We start from the raw sequence: 24,243 nt of genomic DNA on the forward strand, positions 1-24,243 counted from the left end.
GCAGGAGAACCTCACTGAAATTGCAACCCCTCTATCTATCCTTCATCCTGCAACAACTGAAGAAATACAGACAATTATAAATTCCATTAAACCAAAATCATCAGCAGGTATTGATGACATATCTTCAAAAATCATCAAAATCTGTGGAAGAACTCTTCTGACTCCAATTTTAGCTATCTGTAACAGGTCCCTTAACCAAGGCATCTTTCCCTCCAGACTTAAAATTGCTAAAATATATCCCAAACACAAACAAGGAAAGAAAGATGAACCAGCCAACTATAGACCCATCTCTCTCCTACCTACTACTTCAAAAAATTTATTGAGAAAATAGTTCTTGCCAGAACTACTCACACACCTTCAACAAAATGGCCTCTTGACAGACAAGCAACATGGCTTTACAAAAGGGAAGTCAACAACAACTGCAATTGCTGATCTGGTAGAGTTCATAGTAGAGAACATAGAGTCCGGCAACACCATCTCCAGCGTATACTTAGACCTGAGTAAGGCATTTGATTGCCTTGGTCACGATCTCATTTTGGTTAAATTAAAAAGCCTAGGCATTATAAAAACAGCCCTAAAATGGTTCGAAAGCTACCTGAAAGGACGGACCCAAGTAGTAGAGGTGAAGAAAAATGAACATGGGCAAACAAGTACTGTGCGATCAGATCCAATACCAACAAGAAGAGGCGTACCACAAGGATCAGTCTTAGGGCCAGTACTATTTATTTTATTTACAAATGACCTACCAAAGTACATGACACCATACAGTGAAACAATTATGTATGCTGATGACACTGTGCTCTTATTAGCCAGTAATAATAACGAACATTTGGAAATTGACACATACATATCTGTCAACATGGCACAACAATACTGCATGAGTAATGACCTTGTTTTTAATCAAAATAAAACTAAACAGATGTATTTTGGAAGAAATAGAAAAGGACTCAACAGCACTCCCTGATCTTCAGAATGTAAACATGCTGAAACACCTAGGTGTAACACTTGATAGTGATTTATCATGGAAAAATCATGTAGACAATCTGTGCAAAAAACTAAGCTCTGCCATATTTGCCATAAAAAGAACCTCAGCAGTCAGTTCACCAGAAGCTTCAAAAATAGCATACCATGCCCTTTTCCAAAGCCACTTACAATATGGAATAGTTGTTTGGGGGGGAACTTCAAATGCCAACCTGCAGCGCCTACTGAAATTGCAAAAGAGGGCTCTCAGAATAATGACTGGTCAAGGCCCAAGAGAAAGTTGTAGAAATACATTCAAGGATTTGAAGATTCTTACAGTTATTTCCATTTACATATTGGAAACTGTTCTCTTTTGTGTTTACTAGAGACCTAACAAGGCATAGAGATCTGCATGGACACAACACAAGACATGCAGGCAACTTCCACCTTCCGGCACACAGAACAGCCACCTATGCAAAAAAACCATCTTATGCTGGAATCAAGATATATAACACACTGCCTGAAGACTTGAAGACCAACAGCCCACAGAACCTGAAGAAGGAACTCCGGACCTGGCTCCAGGAAAGACCCTTCTACAGCATGGAAGAGTTCTTCAATTGGAGGGACAATGCATGAAGACCCAACTCATGAGGAAGAAGATATTTTTTGTCTTTAAACTTGACATGTATTCTAATCTTGATGATTATGAATAAAGAATTTCTGATTTCTGATTTCTGATCTCATATGGTATATATGGCCTGAGTTTTTGAGTTTTTTTTCATTTATCACCTATCTTGCGACCCCCGGTTGAGAACCCCTGTACTAGATACATAAAATATTGAATAAGTGAAGTTTGATTCAGTTTTTAAAGTCAGAAATGTTTAGTATTCTGTGTAATATGCATATATTTTTATTACAGACTGATTCCCTAGATTTGCAAAAGCTTACTTCATTTTATACATTTATGAGAACATTCTGTAATCAATTTTTAATCTTTTACACTTACATTTTCCAAGGAACATACAGTTTAGGATCGAGGAAATAATTAGAACAGTTGGTAATAACTTAAAAATTTATTTAGGATCAGAGGAAAGTTTTGTTTACAAGACAAGACAGGATGGTATCAGTTACGTAGCCAGGAAATAATTTTTGGGGAAGGGTCCAGACAACTGCTATTTCCCTGTACTGGACAGAGAGTAAGGCCCCATTTTGTTCTTTAAAAAGTTCTTAACCCGTTTCTTTGTTGAGAACGATTTTTCAGCAGTACGTGTCAGTAATACTGAATTATTTAAATAATAATAATTGTTTACTAAAAAAGTAATTGAAAAAATTAATAATTGGGAGGTCCGGACCCTTTGGACCCCCTCGCTGGCTACGTCCTTGGATGGTATCTAAAGCTAAGCTATACAGGACAGGTGTAGATCTATAGTCGAGTTGGCACTGAAATCACTGTGACATCACCAGTATCACTGTTACACTATCACTATCGATTGTCAAAAAGTCTCATCAGAGTCCTACAATTATTTCACTTTTGTTGGAATAATATGGCACTGTTCCAATATTAAATATAGTTTTTAACTTATATGTTTATTATACATTTTTTAATAGTGTAAAATGTTATTACAAGAGTCAGAAAAGTCATTAAAATGCATAATCGTATAACATTTATTTCTATTAAACGTTTTATAATCCAGATTCTCTATCCTGATATTATAAAATCAGTTATTATCATTATTCTTTTTCTGGAAATAAACTCCTGTAATTACAATTGTGGAAAAAGAAAAAGAATCCTTGTCATGATAACCTTAGCCTAGTCTCTTGACTGTTGCTTGTAGCTGGACTGGACCTGAATACAATACCTCAGCGTAAACTTGAGTTTGCAGTAATTGTTTGTTATTTGGCAGTAATTCCAGTTACTTCATTCACACAAATAGATTATTTTTATTTTGTTTTTTTTTAATGATTGTGTTTTTGATTACCCTTCCTATACATTTTACTAACCATAGTTCCTATTAATAATTCCACTACTTTAAATAATGACATTTAAAATAAGGCCATGACTTTTTAGTAAGTTGAAAAGTTAAACAAAGTTTAAAATTTTTAACTAATAATATGCATATTTTTTATATACAGGATTGATCTGTTATTTTTCTTAGTGGTTCATACAATTTTTGAAAATTTTAAAGGAGTTGTCTTACAATAATTTTGTGCCAAATTTGAAAGGCTCCTTTCTAACTATTCATTTTATAGAAGTTTTTAACTCTTGAAATTTTGTGTTGAAAATTAGTTTCACCAATACAGAAATTGGACCCTGACTGACTAGTGTGGTGCTCATTTGAGATTCTTGTTGATCCAGTTCATGAAGTGAGTGACGCGAGTGTACACACCAGGGTATTGACCTTTGCCACAGCCGATGCCCCAACTGACTATCCCCACTTGGGTCCACTTGCCTCCCGTGTTGACCATCAGAGGCCCCCCACTGTCACCCTGCAACAGACAACACCAGTATAATCTTGGGATAATGGCCTTGCACCAACTTTCTATCTCTTAAAACAGTGGTCTCCAAACTATGATGCACTGGCCAAATACGTTCCACCAGAGGGTTTAAACCGGTTTGGCACCAGTCAGCAAAAGTTAAATTTCTGTCTATAGTGAAGCGGACCATGGATTTCAGTACTGCATGTGAGAAATTCGTGCCAGCTAGGCTCAATTAATTATTAGCTACAGCTTGTATTTGAAATAATATTTCTAATAGCATTTCGTACATGCGTTATTATACTTTCAAAGTATATTTTACGTACATATTGACCACACTTAACTACTCAAAGATTGAAAGATGTAATCAAGTTCTGTAAACCTCTTTCTTCTGTCAGATAGGACCATACTAACTGGTTGTCAATCCAAGTGATTTTCCTCTAGTACCACAAAAAATTGCCCAACCGAACATTCAATGACAAAAAAACAGTACTATCTAGCAATCTTCAAAGTGTGATACTCACACTACAAGAGTCCTTGGTGGCTCGCCCAGCACACAAAAAGTGCTCAACGATGCCACCCGGTGCGGCGTTTACCATATTTAAGACGGCACTCTGTGTTGGTCCACACGGGAATGTTGACCTCTTGCAGCACAGCTGGTTGAGGCCCATCTGAAAACATTTTATAGTGTTCAATTTTTTTCAAAAGTTTATTAAAATTTAAATTGTACTGCACATGTTTGTAACATTCCAAGTAATCTTGTGTATTAGTTTACTAGATAAAGATATATTACAAACCTCTTCACTCCAGTTTTTGTACTGGACAATAAAATCTCTAGATCATTATTTTGTTAAATTAATAGTCATATCCAGTGCTTTTTTATGCATTTCTCCATCATATCCATTGCATTTATTATTATTTTGGTGGTATTGAAGGATCTGCTAAGTGAATTCCAACCACACTATATGTCTTCAAGCAGAGTATACAAACATTTTTAAAATACCTTGTGAAAAACTTTAACAAAAACTAAAATGAAATAATAGAGAACCTCTGAAGATTATAAATAACTGTTTTCAATAATCAAATCAAATAATTTGGTGACAAACAACTTTTCAGTTGGGGTTTTCATCACATTTTATATAAATAATATTTAGAGTTGTTTAGCTATTCTTTTTACAATAAAAACGAATTACTAATAATAAAGTTTTAACACACGAATCAATTTTTGCTAATATGAAAAAATACATTAGTTACATTGAAAAATCAAATTATACAAAAAAGAATAAGCAACTAATCAATAACAATCAACAAATAAACATCAAACTATCAAAAATCTAATGTAAAAAGTCTTTTATAGAGTATACAACATTTTCCTTTAGTTTATTTTTGATATATCTTTAGAACACTGGATGAAGAGGGAGCTTTTTAATTTTTTTAGGCTAAAAGGTGAAAAATTCTAATGTTGCTACCATAAAAACTTGGTATGATTTGTTATATTAACAAATTAATTAAGTTTAAACAATTTGTGATTTTATGACTGTGTACACTCTTTAAAATATCAATTTTGACTAGTCGCTGAAACATAAAAATTCCTTTGGAAGCTCTATTTGCAACTGACTACATGATTATCTCAATTCAGATTTGACTGTAGTGTAACACCCAAAAATTTACAGAGGTAGACTTATGACCATATTTAATGGAAAATTGTATGTCTTGAATTTTTTAAATATTTAGTTTGTTTGCTGACTGAGCACCAGTTTTCCACAATCTTATTTTTAATTTATAAAATATCTAATTAAAATAAATTTGTCATGATCTGAATTCAAGCCAATGTCACCTGAAAAATGTAGCAGGAATTAAGAGCAATTAAGATTTGACGGCAAATCATTTATATAAATTATGAATGAAAGAGTTCCCAAAACTGATTCCTGTGGAACACAATTTCGGAGTGAAGAATTCTTCATTAAAAATACTGATTGTTTTCTGCCTTAATGTTTGTCAAAGCGATAAAAACTTCAGCTTAAAAACTAAAATTCAACGATTTACTGTATCAAAAGCTTTTGCCAAGTTAGAATGCATAGCTTTAGAATTGTAAATAAATATAATAAATACTTAAAACGTACTGCAAATAAGAGGACATTAAATAATATTGTCTCAGTGATTAATCATTAGATGAAATTAATTAATTAAAATTTTTTAGGTTAAAAGTTGATAAATATCTAAATTGAAATTCACATGTGCATGATGTTTACAATAAAATATTTAAGAGGTTTTTTTCCCTAGATAAACTTGCTATGATCTATAAATGAGAGGAAACAAGGGTCTATACAATTTGCACTAATACACGGTCAAATTACTGTTGGCATTTCAAATTATGGTAACACATTAAAATAAATTGGTATTTTTACCAATTGAGAATTGAATACACTGCTATTAGAATTAAGCTTGAATTAAAACTGCTTGCCTTCAAACAATGATTTTCTGAATTACGTATAACCACTGTTTTTGTATGTATATATTATATTAATTAATATAGTCAACTAAGTGTCATAGTAACCATAATATTTCTAACACTTTAGAATCTTGCCATAAAAGCAGTTAAAATACTCAAAAAAGATGTTTTTTACTAACTTGTTTAAATTAAAACTTTTATACAAAAATCTATGCAGAAATTAATTATTTTAATTATTCACCCAAAATGTAAAAAATGTTAAAGAATTATATTAAAAAATAAAGAAATGTTTATATGATAAAATAAACCTTGTATTCTTTGAGGGAGCATTTTTATAATGATGTTCAAATATGGTAATTTTTCCACAACTTATATTTTTAATGTTACATTTTTTATTATGATTTTTATAGACTTTGGCATCATTCTGTGTACTTGATGTACTTTTTGAATAAAGATATTACAGATTAATTGATTTTTTTCTTTTGATACAGACTTTGAAACTTTGGGGGTCTGGTGGTGCGTTATAAACGCTGTATAATTTTACTCAAATCAAATCTTTCATCTTATTAAAAAAATAGATTTCATAAAACAATTAGAAATATATATATATATATATATATATATATATATATATATATATATATATAATTGAATCACAAAAAGTACTTGCTCCGCCGGGAGTCGAACCCGGATCTCTCACTTGCCTGGTGAATGTGCTACCATTACACCACAGAGCGCTTACTTTTTCCGATTCAATTATTTTGTATTTGGCCGTATCTGTCACATATGTGTTTAAATAAGCAAACTAACATATGATCGGAAGACCAAATACCTGTCAAACGACTTTTATTTACATTAAATTGTATAAATGGCAATAGCCTTATTTAATTTCAATAAACATTGAATCACAAAAAGTACTTGCTCCGCCGGAGTCGAACCCGGATCTCTCACAATTGAATCGGAAAAAGTAAGCGCTCTGTGGTGTAATGGTAGCACATTCACCCGGCAAGTGAGAGATCCGGGTTCGACTCCCGGCGGAAGCAAGTACTTTTTGTGATTCAATGTTTATTGAAATTAAATAAGGCTATTGCCATTTATACAATTTAATATATATATATATATATATATATATATATATATATATATATATATATATTGTGTATATATATTATATAAGTAGATATGAATATGAGGGTTCTAGGACACTTTTGGGACAGACAGAAAATCAAGGGAAAATACTGTTTAAAGGACAATAAACGAATCTGTAAAATCAAACAGTAAGGCGGTTCTAGCTCACTTTTGGGACAGACGGTAAATCAATGAAAAAATACTGTTTAAAGGACAATAAACGAATCTGTAACTCACGAATGAAAAATTACCGAATCTATAGCTGTTTGCTTCTACTTTCTTGAGCTGTCAAATCAATCTATTTGAAATGTCTGCTACGACGAAAAATCTTCTACTCTACAAAATTGATAGTAACACAGTCTTTATCTTTAATAGTCTTCTTTCCAGTAACAACCAAGTGTAATTTTTCATTTTGTTTAATTCTTTAATCTTTTTCTCATCCAAAACAGTCAAAAATCTGTTCGGCAAGTGTACTTTACAATCTTCCAACTCGGCAATTATTGTAAACCCGAATTTATCTTTCATTTTCTCCAAATTCAAGATTCTATGTTTCTTCCTTTCTTCCAATTCATTTAACTTCTTATACTCTTTAAACATACATTCTCCAATATCATTTAACTCTTTCAAGAACTCCATTTAAATAGAAAAAATTTAAAGACGGAAAAAATGAAATTTGCTAACAATCACTCGAGAAGTCGAGGGAATTGCCAACATCTTCATTGTTTGACGAGGTTCTTCATTTACTTTCTCCAAATGTACTATAAAATCATCGAGGATTTCTGGCTTAAAATCGTACACAAATTCAACATCCAGATAATGAAAAAATACAGGTAATATCTTTTCATAATAAACGTGTGTATCGATACCTACAAACCTAATGTATTCTTTGAAAAGGAAAATAATTTTGTCAACGGTTCCAAGAGATAAGTAAAAATTTTTATTCTGTTTTCTAAATTCTGTAACAAAATTTTGTTTGTTTTTCACCTCCGTATTGTAATTTTGTAAGCAGATTATTCAAATGTGTTAGTTTATTTCGAAATTTCCTAGGTTTAGGTCTTTCGTACAAAATTAAATTACAATCTCTACAAACTAAATATTTTTTATCAATAATTTCTCCTCTATTATAACACTTGTAAACAGTTGGCATTATACTCTTCCATTTAAACAGAAAGATTTTTTGTTTAAATGGAGATTATGGAACTAACTCTGCCGAGATATAAATTTTTCAGCGCAAATGTTTGTGTTTACATTTCTACAACAGAGATAAATAGAAATAATTTCATTCTATTGTACAACTATTTAGGATATTTTGTCTATGATTACAAAGATTATTCCGGAAGAAAATCGAGATTTTTCATCAGCGAAAGAGTATATTTTTGAAGTTTTAGAAGGAATGAAAGAGAATAATATGAATTTAGCAAATTATTTTTCTTAAATAAAAAATCTATTCTACTAAATAGTCATCAAACAACATGAACTCTCCAAAATCACTTCAGTTTCTAGCATTTAAAGAACTTACCACAGGAAATAGTTATAAAGACTTCTTTGAATTACCTAAATATGTTAAACAAATGTTGATATTTTCCTTAAGTGAAAACGAATCCTTAAATGAAAACGAATTCAGAGAACTTTTAAGTACTAAAAAGTGTTCAATGCAATTTATTACAGACAACTTAGATAGTATAAATATGTTAAATGTAATAGGAGATTTTAAATTAAATAATAGAAAAATAAGAAAAATATTCCGATTTTTACAAAATAAACTAAAACACCAACAATCTGACATTTTTCATCGCTTTTATGCTAAATTTCATTGCTTATTTGTTGAAATGTTGAGAAGACAATATCCATACTGGACAAGAAATATGCATACAGCTAGTTTTTTAACAAGTCCTTTGTAAAACAACAAGATTTATCAAAGGAATTTATAAGAGATCACGCTTTTGTTGTAGATTGGGATAAATTATATGGAAAAAAACATTTACGAAACAGATATATTGTGTGTGTGTGGTTTCTGACGAAGAAAAGAGAAAACGTTTGCTATTCAGCAATTCATTACGATATAATGAAAGACATACAAAATGAATGATTGTGTCTTTGGTGTAGTGTTGTTAGTGTGCGTGTTTGCGCTATGGGGAATCACATCACATTCAACTTCTACGGTGTCTATTGTTTAGAGACTTGGCCCTGCACTGCTACTGTCCAACCAAGTTAATGGCTAGGAGCTGTAATTCGGGTCTTAGACTCTGGAATTTTTTTGTTCCCAAGTCTCATTTTTTCTTTGGTAACTACTGTGTAGAAGTTGATGGAGAGATACAATTAGGGAATTTGTGTCGGGTGTTTTGTAAGTGTAATGTTGTATTAATGAACGATGTGAATGAATGTAATGAACGAATTAAGGAAGAGAAGGAATTAAGGAATGAAGTGGAAAGGTGAGGAAGCAAATGGCGCGCCAACCACAGTTGTCATTACTCGGCTTGTTCTATAGTCATTACACTATGGCCACTCGTGTAAAGACTTGTCCCCAACCACTGAACGACAACCATGTCTTCCTCAATAAAAAGCGCGCCTGAAGCTCTGGGATTTGAACCCAGAACCTCAGGCTTTGAAGGCAAGCGTCTTACCAACTGAGCTACGGAGAGTCTCGAAAGTTATAAGCTATATCTCTGCTATATAAGTTGTTCAATTAGGAGTGCTAGTTTACAAATTTATTAATAATTTTATATTTCAAAAACCACTCAACCGATTTTAATGAAATTTGGTACACATATAGTAAATACTTAACTCTTTCGACTTAACTTATCCATAAGGGTGAAATCATCCCCTATTTCTTAATATTCATAAAAAAATAAAAAAAATTATCAGAAAAATCTGAAACTTCAAAAACAAGCGAGTTCAACTTAAAATTTCATGAAAATAACAAAATTTTCAAAAACTACCCCAATCATCCCTTATCTTAAAACTCTTATATCTCGAGAACTATTGGAGCTTTTTTGCTGAAATTTGGTATATAGGATCAGTAAATATTAAAGTATTTTTTTAAAATCATAACTTCCGGTCCAACCCTTAAGATGACCTTGGAATAGTTTTTTGTTAATATCATCCCCATTTTTTAAGATATTCTTTTGAAATTAAAAATGAATACTTATATCAATGTCTTTTAACAATTCTGTAAAGTTTTAAAATTATCCGACGAATAATAGTGAAAATAACGCGATTTTTACTGAATTTCTCTAATATCGTTCTTAATCACATCATAGGCTAAAAATTTCTCAGAAACCACAACCACATAACATGTCGAGTTTGTAACAGCTTTTTGAAAATCCATATTGATAATTATATCGTTCTTTGAACCAGAAATATTTGTCATACTCTTTGTTGTATCAATGACATAAATAGGTCTATTCGCTAAAAATTCTTTAGGATTGTAATACATTTCCTTATTATTACAGTAAACTTTCTTAAAATCTTGATACATCTGATACATGATTCTGAAAAGACCTCCGGAAATGTTTAAATTTTGTAATTCATCTAGATAATAAGAACCGTTCAATTTTACTCTGATATTTTTTACATCCAAACTATCAAACTTTGAAGGATTTCTTTCTTGATTATTCTGTCTATCTGTTTGAAAACCTATGATAACGAACTTGGGATTGAAGATATTTCTATAAATGTTTGTAATATCGAACGAATAAGTTGTTCCGGAAATACCTTTTTGTTCAATACATTGCCAATCTAGAAAATTAAACATAATGTTTTGACTTTTTGTAATTTCATCAATCAATCTAATTTTACTCGTGGTTTTATAATCAATCATTGGAACTCTAATAAAAAAATCTGTAATTGTTATTTTTCCATCAACAGGCATAACATTTCCAGTTGCAGTCTTCAGAATCACATCATCGTCTTCTGCTCTTATAAAACTTAGATAAAATCCTCCTTTATAGATCGGAATAGTAACATTTTCAAAAAATCCTAATCCAAAATGAGATAAATTTTCCAGCTGCTTCAAAAACACCAAATTTAAAATCTGATTCAAAGCCATTAGAAGTTTGAGAAATAACATCACTTTTTGAATACGAAATAGTTCCTTTAATTGTGCTTAATTGGCCACAGTTTTCGACTTCTTCTATCAATTTATTGTGTTTTCTTACTTCAATCTTAGAAAATAAAAACGGTATAAAATTATCGATTAATCTAACATTATCAGTTCCAAGATATGCTTGACCATCTTGTTTTGTTAAAGTTCCAGAAATATAAAACTGGAAGTTAGACGAGCAAAAGTTATCTCCAAAATCAATATTAAACTCAGTTCTTTTATTCGGTTTCATTCAAATGTTGTTTACTAATTGGATAGAAATTTTTAAACTCCGCCCTTTCAATATCACTAGCATATTTTCTGTAGTCCGCCATTTAATAAGAGAAAATTTAGAAATTTTAAACATCGTGTATCATTTTTTCATCGATCTAATGTACGTTTTTATAAGAAAAGATATAAATTTTTAGTAAAATAATTAAAAAGATTAGAGTCATTTTTAATGATCTACTTCGTCATATTCAGGATTCTCTTCCTTAAATTTTGCGATCTCGGTCACATATTTCAATAAAATTTGCACAGGATAGTAACCGCTATCTATAATATTGTTCCAATCAACTGTATCTTTATTTTCATCCAAAAACTTTATACTCAAGTGTTGATAGAGACAAAGAACAGACATATGATCTTTTAATTGATAATGTATATTTTCTTGAATGAACTCTGATGATAAAGTTTGATATTTAGCAATGTTATACCAATTCAATTTGTTTACGTATAATCTCATCATATCTTCGGATAATTCATATTTTTGAGAAATGTCATCCCAATGTTCTTTTTTCAAATCTCTTTCATGTTGCATTATAAAAAGATCGAAAGCACTGTAATGTCCCGCCATCTCTATTTATTAAGAAAAAATTTCAAAATCAAGTTTTTATAAATTGGCTCTTTTTAGCGTTACATTCAGCACATTTTCCAGAAATTCTCTTAACTCCGTTAATGTTTGCATAGTATTTTATATCGTTTGTGGCAGTTTTCTCTTTGCACCTCACACAGTATATGAGCGCCATTTATATAAGGAAATTTTATCATGCATAAAACCCTACGCGAATACCTATTTCAGTAAGATCTTCCTCGAACTTATTAAGTTTTTCTTCTATTTTTTGAAATTTGTCAGCATAAGAATCATTGTATTCAACAAATTTATGACCAATATTCTCAAAAGTTTTCGTAGCATCTAAACTAAACTTATCAAAAGACTCTTTAAAATTAGTAAGTTTTTCATTAATTTCACCAACATCGTCTACTGATCTTCTATTTCTGGCTTCTAACTTGTCATAGACTTCTGTTGTAAAATCTTTAACATGCTGTTTATGATTCTCATAATTTTGTTTTAGTTCATTAAACATTTTAATAGGATCTTCTAATTGAATCATTACAACAACATCAAATGGATTAATTCCTTTACTAACACTGCTAATTCTTTTTCCTTTAAAATCTAAGGCATTTTTAACATTCGGATCATGTAAATCAACAATATCGATGTTTTCTGATAATTTTAGAGGTTTTAAAATTTGTTCTTTAACAACAACATCATGTTTGTCAATACCAGGTCGAACACCGACAATTCTTTTTTTATTAGCCAAACTAACATAATTCTTTTCAACTTTGATCGCTTCAGTAATTTTATCAGCTTTTTCGATATGAGACATTAAATTGGTAAATAATTTTGTTGCACCATCTTGAAATTCTTTTTTCAATGTTTTTATTTTATCAGCAACTTCATTTGAACTCATGAAATTTGCAAGTTTGTTATCATATTCTGCTTTAAAATCTTCAATCTCGACAGCAAACATATCTGAATCTGGAAGGTTTTGTAATACATTTTCTAACTTGTTATCAAACTCATTTCTCAAACTATCAAAATTCAAACTATTATCTACATTTTGAATAATTTGTGTACCAAATACGTCAAAAATATTTTGTGAATCCATATTTATTAAGCAATAATTTGTTAACAACTTCTTTAAAATCTTTACCATTACTCAGTTCATTCAACACAAAAACACATAAATGACCACAAATTGGGGGATCTTTATAATCTTGAATCTGAGAATCATTGTAGTAGACGCTTGATTTTTTTAAATATTGGATCAATTCTTTCGGTGGTTTGTCCTCAATTCTTCCATACGAATCAAAATAATATGCATTCTTATCATTTTTATAATAACAAATCCAATGTGTTCCACTTCCCATAATCGAGTCTAAATTCACAATTCCACATTCAAATTTCTTAACTTTTTCAGGTAATGTATCTCTCATGAAGATTCCTCTAAAATGTTTAATATTTTTGCAGATTTCTTCCAATTCCCCGAATGTTAAAGGTTTAAATTTTTTTTTCAATGTTTGATTTCACGTAATTCAAAGTTTTTTCATCTAATCCAGATCCTGTAACATCTTCCAACTCTTTATCTAACCAATTTAAAATGTTTTCGAACAATAGGAATCACATCTTTTTTAACGATTGGAGCAGCTTTACGAACATAAGGAACAACATTTTTAACAACTGGAATATTTTTCTCCAAAATCTAATAAATCTTTCAAAAGTCCACCATTTTTGAGTTCTTTCAACTGATTATAAGAAAATTCTATTCTGGTTCCTTTATTGTTTTTCTTATGTTTTTCGAGTTTATTGTATTGTCTATTTGTTAAAAATATCTTATCTTCGCCATTTTTTAGTTGATCTATTTTAAATTGAATACTAACGGGTATTTTCTTCTTAAAAGCGGATTTTATTTTTTCTTTCTGATTTTTGCTGAAATTTACATTCACCTCCATTTATATAGTTAAAATTTCAAGTTCTCTTCGATTCCCATTCCTAGTTTTCTCTTCAAAAACATTGCTCCAGCTGTTGGAAGCGCAACAAATCTTTCACCTAAACTAGCATCTTTTGATTAAAAATCTATCCATTGCCTTATCTTGCAAAACTTTATCTGCGATATGTCTGGAATTTGTGTCTCTATGTTTTGCATAAAAAATATCGTGTTCCATAGCAGCTTGATCTAATTTATTTATACCAGTATCTCCTCTTTTTAGTCTTTTTTCGAGTTTTGTGCCAGGCCCCAGATACTGATAAGTTGGTACGTGTAATTCAAAAGGTAAATTGTTGATAAAATCATTCAAAAGTCCACTACCCTCAATCATAGATGAACTTATTGCCGGCAAAATTCGTTTTTAAATATTTAATTCCATCAGGTTTTTCAATTACCTCATCAAGTTTGTTCGAAATAAAATCTTTAATCGCTTTCTTTTCGTTCAAAAAATTGTTGTTTCCAGCCTTTTCTTGAGCATAAATATAATTAATAATTCCATCGAGTTTTGTCAAATCGTCGATATATCTGTATTCAATCTTTATTATCACTGTATTTTCTCACACCTGATCCTTCGATTCTTTTTTCCCAAATTGGTTTAATCAAATTGAGATATTTTTTACCTTTACTTGACTTTGGTTTCTTAGTTGATGGATCATTATTTTTGTAAATTGAATCAGATTTCCATAAAATTTCAGTATACTTTTTCAAGTCTTCTTCAGAATATAAACCGTCTTTTGGAACATCAGTGCCTGTTAATAATCTCCATAAACCTTGAGTTCCTTCATATGTTTTTTCATTAATAATGATATCATTATGCTCAAAATTCACGGGCAAATTTCCAATCATAAAACTTTTCTTTTTTCTGTCCCAATACAAACCAAATTTATCATCCTTTGCTCTAGGAAGAAATTTTTTACCAATTTCACCAATTATTATATCCGTTGTTCCAGGACTTATTGGTTCAACTATGGTAGAGTCTTCAATGATTCGAGGTCTAAATGGTGTTGAAGATGGTAATTTTGGCAATTCAAACTCTTCAGATTCTGGTATCGAAATATCAGCAAATTGTCGTACAACTGGAACCAAATTCATTAAATTTTGATTATCGCTTAAAACATTTTCAATTTTGCCCTCAACATTTTTTATTGCAGAAGTTACAGGTTGATTAATTTTTTGAATAAATTCTTGTTCTTTTTCATCAATTCGAATCTGTTCTTTAAATTCTTTGATTAATTTCTTTTCTATTTGATCAAGTTTTTTCGCTTCTTCAGAAGTTACGTTCGCCATTTATTTAGGAAAATTTTAAACGTGGAACGTAAAACGTGAACACGAAACGTGAACACGGAACGTAAAACGTGAACGTGGAACGTGAAACACGAACGTGGACCGTGAAACATGAACGTGAAACATGAACGTGAACGTGAAACATGACCGTGAACACGAAACGTGAAACATGAACGTGAACGTGGAACGTGAACAGATTTACCGTTTTTCTGTTGTTTTCATAATGTAAATAAAAAGTAAAGATAATGTAAAAATAATTGTAACAAATATTTTATCGAGACCACTGAGCAGCATTTTATATTAGAAAATTTATTCAAATATTTGCCATTTTTAGGCTTCAAAGTTAGATTAATAGTTAAAAATCCGTAGTCTTCCTTCCAAATTTTATCACACAATTCATTAAAGTGGTTAAAAACTCATATCAGATCCCACATAATTGTTGTAAATCTTTCTCGAATAGTGATCGTCTTGCTTAAAAACACACAACATATTCAAATTATTTCTTATAACTTGTTTATCAACCTTTGAAAAGCATTGGGAAAGATAGATACAAGATATGTTTTTGTGACGAGACATTACGAAATATTCCTTAATAACGTCCTGATTTTCCAAAATACAATCATCAAAAACGATTAACGAATTGGGTTTACATTCGCTTAACGGAACTATGTCCTCAGAAGCATTATAAAAATGTGATATTTTTTTGTTTAAGTTTTTCTCAATATTTTCAAATCTTTCTTGTAATTTTTTATAGGCGTCTTGTTCTAAAGATTTACTAAAAACATACAAATTGGAATAAGGAATCAACCTATTGTAGATAAAATTCAATAGTAAAGTTGTTTTTCCACATCCACTTGAACCAACAATTAACAATCTGATTGGTTGATCTTTCTTATTTTCTTCAAACGTTTGAAGTTTTATCTGATCTTTTTGCTTTAAAAATTTCTCCATTTAAATAGAAGATTTTCATCTTGAAGCAACGCTTGCGAAAATGAAGCTGTTCAAGTTGACTTCAGAAAGCTCTAAATTAGTTTTAAACTTGGAACATCCTATACACTTAGAGGAAGAATCAAATTATTTTATCGGTTTAAGCGGTTTTTATTCTGACAATTTTGTAATAAATATTAGTGAAAGTTCTCCTTATTGTATAGGATTTAGTGAGAAGAACATAACAAAATATTATGGTTTAAACAAAGGATATTATACTTTCGATCAAATTAAAAATTCCCTTAAAAATTATCTGAAAACATTCAAACAATCAGATAAATCTTTAAACTTTGACGAAAACAAGTTTGAAATGCAAAAAAATTATCTCTCTAATAAAATTCAAATAAAATCACCAGTAAGAATAATGTTTTCAGCAATTATAGTAGATTTTATTAGGGTTTGTTCAAGAAACTATTGAGCCAAATCAGGTATATTTAGGAAATAAAACGCCAAAATTTAGACCGTTCGATGTAATTGAAGTACATTGTAATCTCGTTGAACCTAGTTTTGAAAATCATACCGAACATTTACACAAAGAATCTGAAATTTTGTACACTTTTTTCCCAAATGTTGCTTATGGATCAAAAATTAGTGAAAAAAAACCGAATGAAATAGACTATATTCCAATTAGAAAAAATATTAAAAGAATTCAAAAAATCGTTCTAACTATACAAGACTCTGAGGGAAATTTATTAAATAATGAGAGTAAAACAACAATATATTTAAGATTGTCGAAAGAATGATGAATCAAGGGGGGAACGAATCGTTCTTACCTTCAAACTTTCAAAACGAGTTGATAATGATGATAAATACCAATACTTTTATCTAAAAGATAAGGTAGCCCTCGAGGGCCGCCTCACAAAATATTCACAAAAAATACGAATAAAGACAATGTTAAAGAAAAATACAAAAAAAGCTTTGAAAACATAGATTCTGACAAGGGTTATCGAATCGCGACTCTTTCAAAATCTTCATCCTGACCCTGTTTTTATCAATGAATCTGGACTTTATTCTCGAAATAAAAATTACTAGTTAAATTTTATTTCTATCTAAATGGAGTCAGTTGTAGACCTACTCAATAATCAACTAAAATTCAATAACAAACATATCTTTACGATTGTTGACGAAAACAATGTGATCTGGTTTAAGGCTAAAGACGTAGCAAAAATTCTAGAATATGAAAATACTATGCAAACGATCAGAATAAACGTTGACGAAGATGATAAAAACTTCTATTTTAATCTAAATATAAGGGGGGCTATAAATAGCTTACCTTCAAACTTCCAAAATAACACTGTTTTCGTTAATGAATCTGGACTTTATTCTTTAATTTTGAGATCGCATAAACCAGAAGCGAAATTGTTTAAAAATTGGGTTACGAAAGAAGTTTTACCGAGTATTAGAAAATATGGCGAGTACAAACTTGAAAACGAAAATAAGCAGTTAAAAGATGAAATAAAACAGTTACAAATTAAAGATGAAATGAAATCATTGAAAATAGAGAATCAAGAATTGCGAATGGAATTAATGAAGAGAGATATGGTATGTAAAGATTTTGATAAGAAAAAACATCATGTTTTTGTGTTAATTAAGAAGAATCACATGTGGGAATGGCCTTATTACGTTATCAGAGCTCAAAAGAGAGAAATACCGAAAAGATTGAAAGAACTTGAAATTGATTACCCAGAAATGGAAATTTTATTAAGACATGGAGATCCAAATAGTATAAATCTCTACAACCAAATGAAAGAATCTTTGAATATTTTATACAACGGAAATCATTTTACTACAAATATGGCAGAATCTCGACTGATTTATAGAATATCTAAATTACACGATGAAAATGTTTCTAAATTTTACTAAAAACTCTCGATTTATTATATTTTGTTTGTAAATGTTTAGCATAACTAGGTAACCATTGTAAAATATTTTTTTCATATTCACAAGGCATTTCGTTTTTATAACTTTCGCTGAAAATTTTTTTAGCACAATCTTTACAAAAAGCATCTTTTCTATCTTTACTATACTGCCAGTTATTAAATTCAGAAATATTTTTAATTTCTTTACAAAAGTAACACTTTTTCTCTTCTAAAGTTAATTTGTTCATTTTATCGTATAATTCCTTACAATAACAGTCTTTTCTATTCTCTTCTTGACACTTTGTACATTTCTTTTGAGACTCCATTTATATAGAAAAAATTATTACACGATGAAAATGTTAAACTCTTGAATTATGATATTTTGTTTGTAAATGTTTTTGATAATTATTTAACCATTTTATAGTTCTTCCACATTCACATTGAGTATCTTCATAATATAATCTATGGTGATTCTTCTTTACACAATCTTTACAATATGAGTCTTTCTTATCTCTACTATAGTGATCACTATTAAACTCTGAAAATTTTTTTAGTTTCTTTACATTTAAGACATTCTTTCTCTTCCAAAGTTAATTTTTCTATTTTATCATACAGCTCTTTATGATACTTCCTATAACAATCTTTACAATTATAAATAATTCCATCTTTTCTACTCTTATCTTTATAAAATTCTTCAAAACCTTTTAATTCTTTGCACATTGAACATTTCTTTTGGGCCTCCATTTATATAGAAAAAATCTTTGACTTTCTCAATTCATATTCATAAAACTTTCCGGTTATTTCTTCATTATTTAAATCTTTTATACTATAAGTTACAGGATCTGTGTTATTAATTTGATAAATCACAAAGATTTCTCTTGACCAATTGTTCTTATATTTGTTCGAAAATGTTTGTTTTTTACTAACAATTCTTACATGATCATTGACTTTAAATTTAGTTTTCGTGTGAATTTCTGGTGGAACATACTTAAAAAACCGACTCTAATAACTCTTTTTCTGCATCTTTATCTACGTCTTTAGGCTTCATTTTGATTGTGCTATGAACAGTATCGTTATATTTCTTTACGATTTTTTGAAGAATATCGATCCATTTAAAGTTTTTATTAATCTCAAAAATTACTTTCATTCTCTCATTTTGAGTTCTGTTATATCTCTCTACAATACTTGATTTCTCTTCGTTTTCAGTATGATAAATCTTAATGTTGTATTTTCTCAAAACATCGTTAAATTCTTTATTTTTAAACTCTAAACCCTTATCTGTATGAAGTAAGTTTGGAGGTTTGTGATTGATCCTTATGGCATCTTTTACTATATCTTCGAAAGCTTTTGAAATATCCTTGCCGTTTTTTCTTTTGATAGCTCTTGACCAAGCATATTTTGAGAAAGTATCAATAACATTTAACATATACTTAAATCCATCATTTTGATCTGAATAGTTAGACATTATAACTAAATCTGCTGCCCATAAATCGTCAATTCCTAATGTTATAATTTTTCTCTTTTTAAACTTCTTTCGTACTGGTGCATGAATTTCTCTAGCTTCAATCTCGATTTCTTCCTTATTCTTAGATTCTTTCTTTACTTGTTTTTCATTTGGATTCTTTATAAATTTACTCTTATTTGTCTTACATTTTGAACATTTTGCTGCAATTCTATACAACCCGTTTTGAGTTTGAACGATTTTAGAATCTATATTTTTCGTTTTTTTCTTGCATTTGTGGCAGTGAATCAAATCATCTTCCATTTACATGTCAAAGTTTCCAAGTTTATTAAACTCATCTAATATATCAGATTTTGCTTCATTTTTATAGCCATAAGGTACTGTATCGATCTTATTTTCTAGAACGATTCTCTTATCATCTTTAGCGTTCAGTGCCAGCTTGTTTATGGTAACTGTGTACAATTCATGTTTATAGCTTTTTATTACAGTCATCTCCCTAAATTCTTCTTTATCTTCGAACAAACATCTCTTCAAGTTTTCGATATTTATTGTTTTATTTACAACGCTTCTCTTAATTCCTTTACACCTAACTGGATTTTTGTCTAGATATTTGTACGAGTACATCTTTGATCTTAAACCACAAAATTCTTCTAATATCTCGCCGTTCAATTCGTCTTTGAATTTCCCTATTACCTTCTTATTTTTAGTAGTGAAACATTCATGATCTTTTGGATAATCGCTCGTATCAAAGTCATCTATATTTTTCTTTAATAATTTTAAAAGGATCTCATTTCAATTCTAGAAAATAACTGTCTGTATCCATGTAACACAGATTCAAATCTGGATCAAACTTCTTTAATTTGTTGTAATAAAACTCGTACATTAGCAATTTTGAGAGGTCGAGAACTGAAAATCCTATGTAAATCGGTTTGTTAAATTTAACCTTTTGTTTGTACATGTGACTCGCTATACAGTTGTCGTCAAAGATGTTAAAGCATTTGAAATTTGTTTTCTTAGCTTGTTTCATTGAAAATTCTTCATTTCCAAGCTTAATATCACATCTGTTTCTCACATTTTCCATAGATTTTCCAAAAACTGAGTTGTTCATCAGCTTATAAAAGTCCTTTTCAAAGTCGCTTGTAGCTTTGGTTCTCATGTTTGTGTTAAAAATCAATGTATTCTTTCATAAAAGGCTTCTGATCGAATGCAATAACTCTATTCACATGTTTCAAAATCATACCTTGTTCCAAATAGAACTTCAAATTTCTCGAATGAACAACGTATTCAGTTTTATCCAGTAGAGTTGTGCAAAGTTTGTTTTTAAAATGTTCTGGAGCAAGAGGTAAATCCTTGTGATGTTCGTGTAAATTTGTTGGATATTCTAGATCGACTTCAAGAATATAGCCATAATCTTCGTCGCCAGTGAGTTCCAAAATTGTTTCTTGCCATTCTGCTGTTGTATACGTTTTAGGATCCATCCACTTGATATCGTTATATGGTAAATTTTGCATAAGCCCATACCCATAAAGGTTGTTTGCATCGACGTACAACAGATAGCTTTCTGGTTTTGTCTTATCGAAATCTTTCAAATATTTGTTATTTGCTTTAACATATCGTTTAATACATTGAGAAATGCCTCCGCGAATACCTTTTTCGATCATTAAATACATGTTATAATCGTTAATTAATTGTAATTCTATCTTCGTTAATTTTAACATAGCGTCCCATGCAAGACTGGGAGCTGTTAGATAGTGTGCCGGATCGAGTTTATAACATTTTAAGCAAATATTCCTAAAATTTTCAAAGATATCAGCGAGCAATAGAACATCTTGAATGTTATAGAGATCAGAGTAATTTCCAAGATTTTTCTCTTTTAATTTGTTCCAAACGCTCAAGTAGTGTTGATAATCTTTCTCAGATATGCTCTCGTCTGTCAAAAGTGAATAGAAATCTTGAATTTTCAGCTGTTCTGTGTAATCAATTTTTTCAATACTATCGATAAATTCGTAAGGAAATATGCCTTTTCCAGATAGAATTTTAAAGATTTCTTCTTCGTCATTTGGCTGTCTTTCTATAATTTCATTCAATATTCTTCCATCCTGTATAAAATGATTTGTATGTTTGAAGTCTTCTTTCTTTAAATTTTTCGCTAATTTTTCGATAGATGACGCCATGAATCTAAACGTGTCTACGAAAGAGAATTTTATGAACTTTCTAGGTTTGTCACCATCAAATTCATACCCGTATCCAGAATTTACAGAGTAATTTATATATCGTTCATCGGTGTTTGCAATCAAATCAACATTACCGTATTGTTTTGCCAATTCTTTTATGTACAAATGCGTATCGTAATTAGACATATTGTGACAGAAAACGGGAATATTCTGAGGAAATTTCAAATTTCAGATTACAAATTCTATGAGCTGCACCTCGAAATTTTCCAGTCAAATGACAGTGATCTCTGCATTTTTTGAATGCATCATAAGCAGAACTCCAATTATCTGGTAAAAACCCTAAAGTTTTTTCAGTGTCTTGATACGATATTTCTTCACAAATGTGGCAAAGATTTGAATTTTGATACGAAATTTCTTCTTCGTCAGTCAATTTCATGGGCTTCATGTTCTTTGAATTATATTTTTTAGCTATGTATTTTGATATTTTATTGAGTTCTTCAAACAATTTTGCAGGAACATTTGGCAAATCTTCTTCATTTTTTGCTCGATAACATATCGGCTTGTACATACGATTGGTCACATTTGACACTAAATATAGAGTAAAACCATAAGGAATATGCTTCTGAACCTTGGTTGTAGTCGATCTTTGTGGATTGTTTTTGCATGTGGGAATCTTCTCTAATATGCTTTCAAAATCCATATAAATAACGTAAGGATGAGAAAATTTCTTTTGATAATTAGTAAATGTTGTTGTTTGACCTGGAAACGGCATAATTGGCTTACCAAACTTCATGTTGCTTGCAAATTTCTAAATGATCTGTTAAATCTCCAGATTTGTAGAAATGGCTTAAACATCTTCTGCATAGAAATTTTTTATTTTTACACTTAGATAACTGAGAAAAATACAAGTTTGTTTAAATCTGTTATCAAAACATAATGAGATTTTTCATCTTGTTTTACATACAATAAATTGATTTCTAATTTGGCGTCATAAACTTCTGAAATTTGCAACGGACAATATTGAGTTTTTCATCAAAACTATAGACATTTACAGACATTTTCGGATAATTATACTTTGCTTTACTGCTTCGTTTCTCAAATAATTGTATATCTTTTAAAGACATAGGATAGTCGAACCCAGAAAATATCTCGTCATTTACAAATTTTTCATATTGTTTTACACGTTCAGGATGAAATTTTGATTTTTTAATTGCACATCGGATAGAGTAAATAAAGCAGTAGTCATCTTCATTTTTGATATTTACACAAGCTTTCTTTACCTTGATCTCTTGTGGCAAATCGATATATGATCCTGCGTTCATCATTTCGTGTTTGTTAAGGCTCAAAACTAGTTGTTTGCAGCTTTTAAATGTCCATCCAGAACCCTTATTTGGATGATTTGTCTGTTCTCGATGTGTTAATTTATTAAATTGCTTAGTAATAAAGTCGTTCACATCGAAGATTTCATCCGCTTTTATAGTAAAATACATAGGACAAGTTTGTGGTTCACCGTTCACTAAAGTTCGTTCGTATTCGCATTCTAAAGATAAATAACCTTTCATATTTTTAACGGTTTCTTGAAATTTTTCTATTAAACTTTTAATCTCTGGCCTCATAATTGATAGATATTTGTAAATTGACATGAAATTTTCGTTTAAATTCGTTAAAATGTATTGCTTGAAAAGACCGTGTATTGAGGATAAAACTTCTACATCAATGATATTTTTAGGTTTTTTCGTTAAGAGTTTTGTCAATTTCTTCGATCATTTCAGACTTAGTTTTATCGTTTGTTTCTATGGACAATTTTTCAGCGATTGATTGAATTTTTTCATCATTAAATAGATTGAGATCTTTTTTATCTTCCTTAAAGTTTTTCTTTAATTCACGCAATTTTTCTATATTGTACATCTTCTCGTGACCATCGATTTGATTCTCTTTAGCCCAAGTCCTCAAATAATTTAGTTCTTTTTCATAAATATCTTTATTTTTCAGATGATTCTTCGAATTATAATGCCGAGTAAAGTGATGTTCAAAAACATCTTTTTTGCAGTATGGGCACTCTATCTTTTTCCGCTCCATATTTAAAGAGCAAAAAATTTGTAAACTAAAATTTTGAGAAGTGGTGATTTTTGTGACAACTTGACACAAATCAGCACAATTTCTGGTCAAATGTTTTCAGATTGTTCTATTTAAAGAGCAAAAATTTGTAAAATTAAATTTTGAGAAGTAGTGATTTTTGACACAAATCAGCACAATTTCTGGTCAAATGTTTTCAGATTGTTCTATTTATTATAGAAAAATCTTTTAGTTAAAAGATTTTTCTATAATAAATGGCGGCGCTGTTACAAGAGTTGAATAAGGTTGGTGAACTAAGATTCAAAGAATATAAGAAATTAGTGGAATTGGAAGAAAAAAAGAAACATAGAATCTTGAATTTGGAGAAAATGAAAGATAAATTCGGGTTTACAATAATTGCCGAGTTGGAAGATTTTAAAGTACACTTGCCGAACAGATTTTTGACTGTTTTGGATGAGAAAAAGATTAAAGAAT

At 30.1% G+C, this 24,243-nt stretch overlaps 1 protein-coding gene across 1 annotated transcript in view; it reads right to left on the reverse strand.

Annotated features, from left to right (window-relative positions):
* Positions 1-2,018: 2,018 nt before the first annotated feature.
* LOC124372635 (chymotrypsinogen A-like) overlaps positions 2,019-24,243 on the reverse strand; it is a 28,306-nt gene continuing 6,081 nt past the window's right edge. The window contains 3 exon segments of the mRNA XM_046831037.1: positions 2,019-3,447; positions 3,960-4,028; positions 4,030-4,106. Of these exon segments, the coding sequence (XP_046686993.1) occupies positions 3,292-3,447; positions 3,960-4,028; positions 4,030-4,106 (302 nt within the window). The 3' untranslated portion in view covers positions 2,019-3,291.

This window comes from Homalodisca vitripennis, unplaced genomic scaffold, assembly GCF_021130785.1.
Source record: "Homalodisca vitripennis isolate AUS2020 unplaced genomic scaffold, UT_GWSS_2.1 ScUCBcl_3685;HRSCAF=9364, whole genome shotgun sequence".
NCBI lineage: Eukaryota > Metazoa > Arthropoda > Insecta > Hemiptera > Cicadellidae > Homalodisca > Homalodisca vitripennis.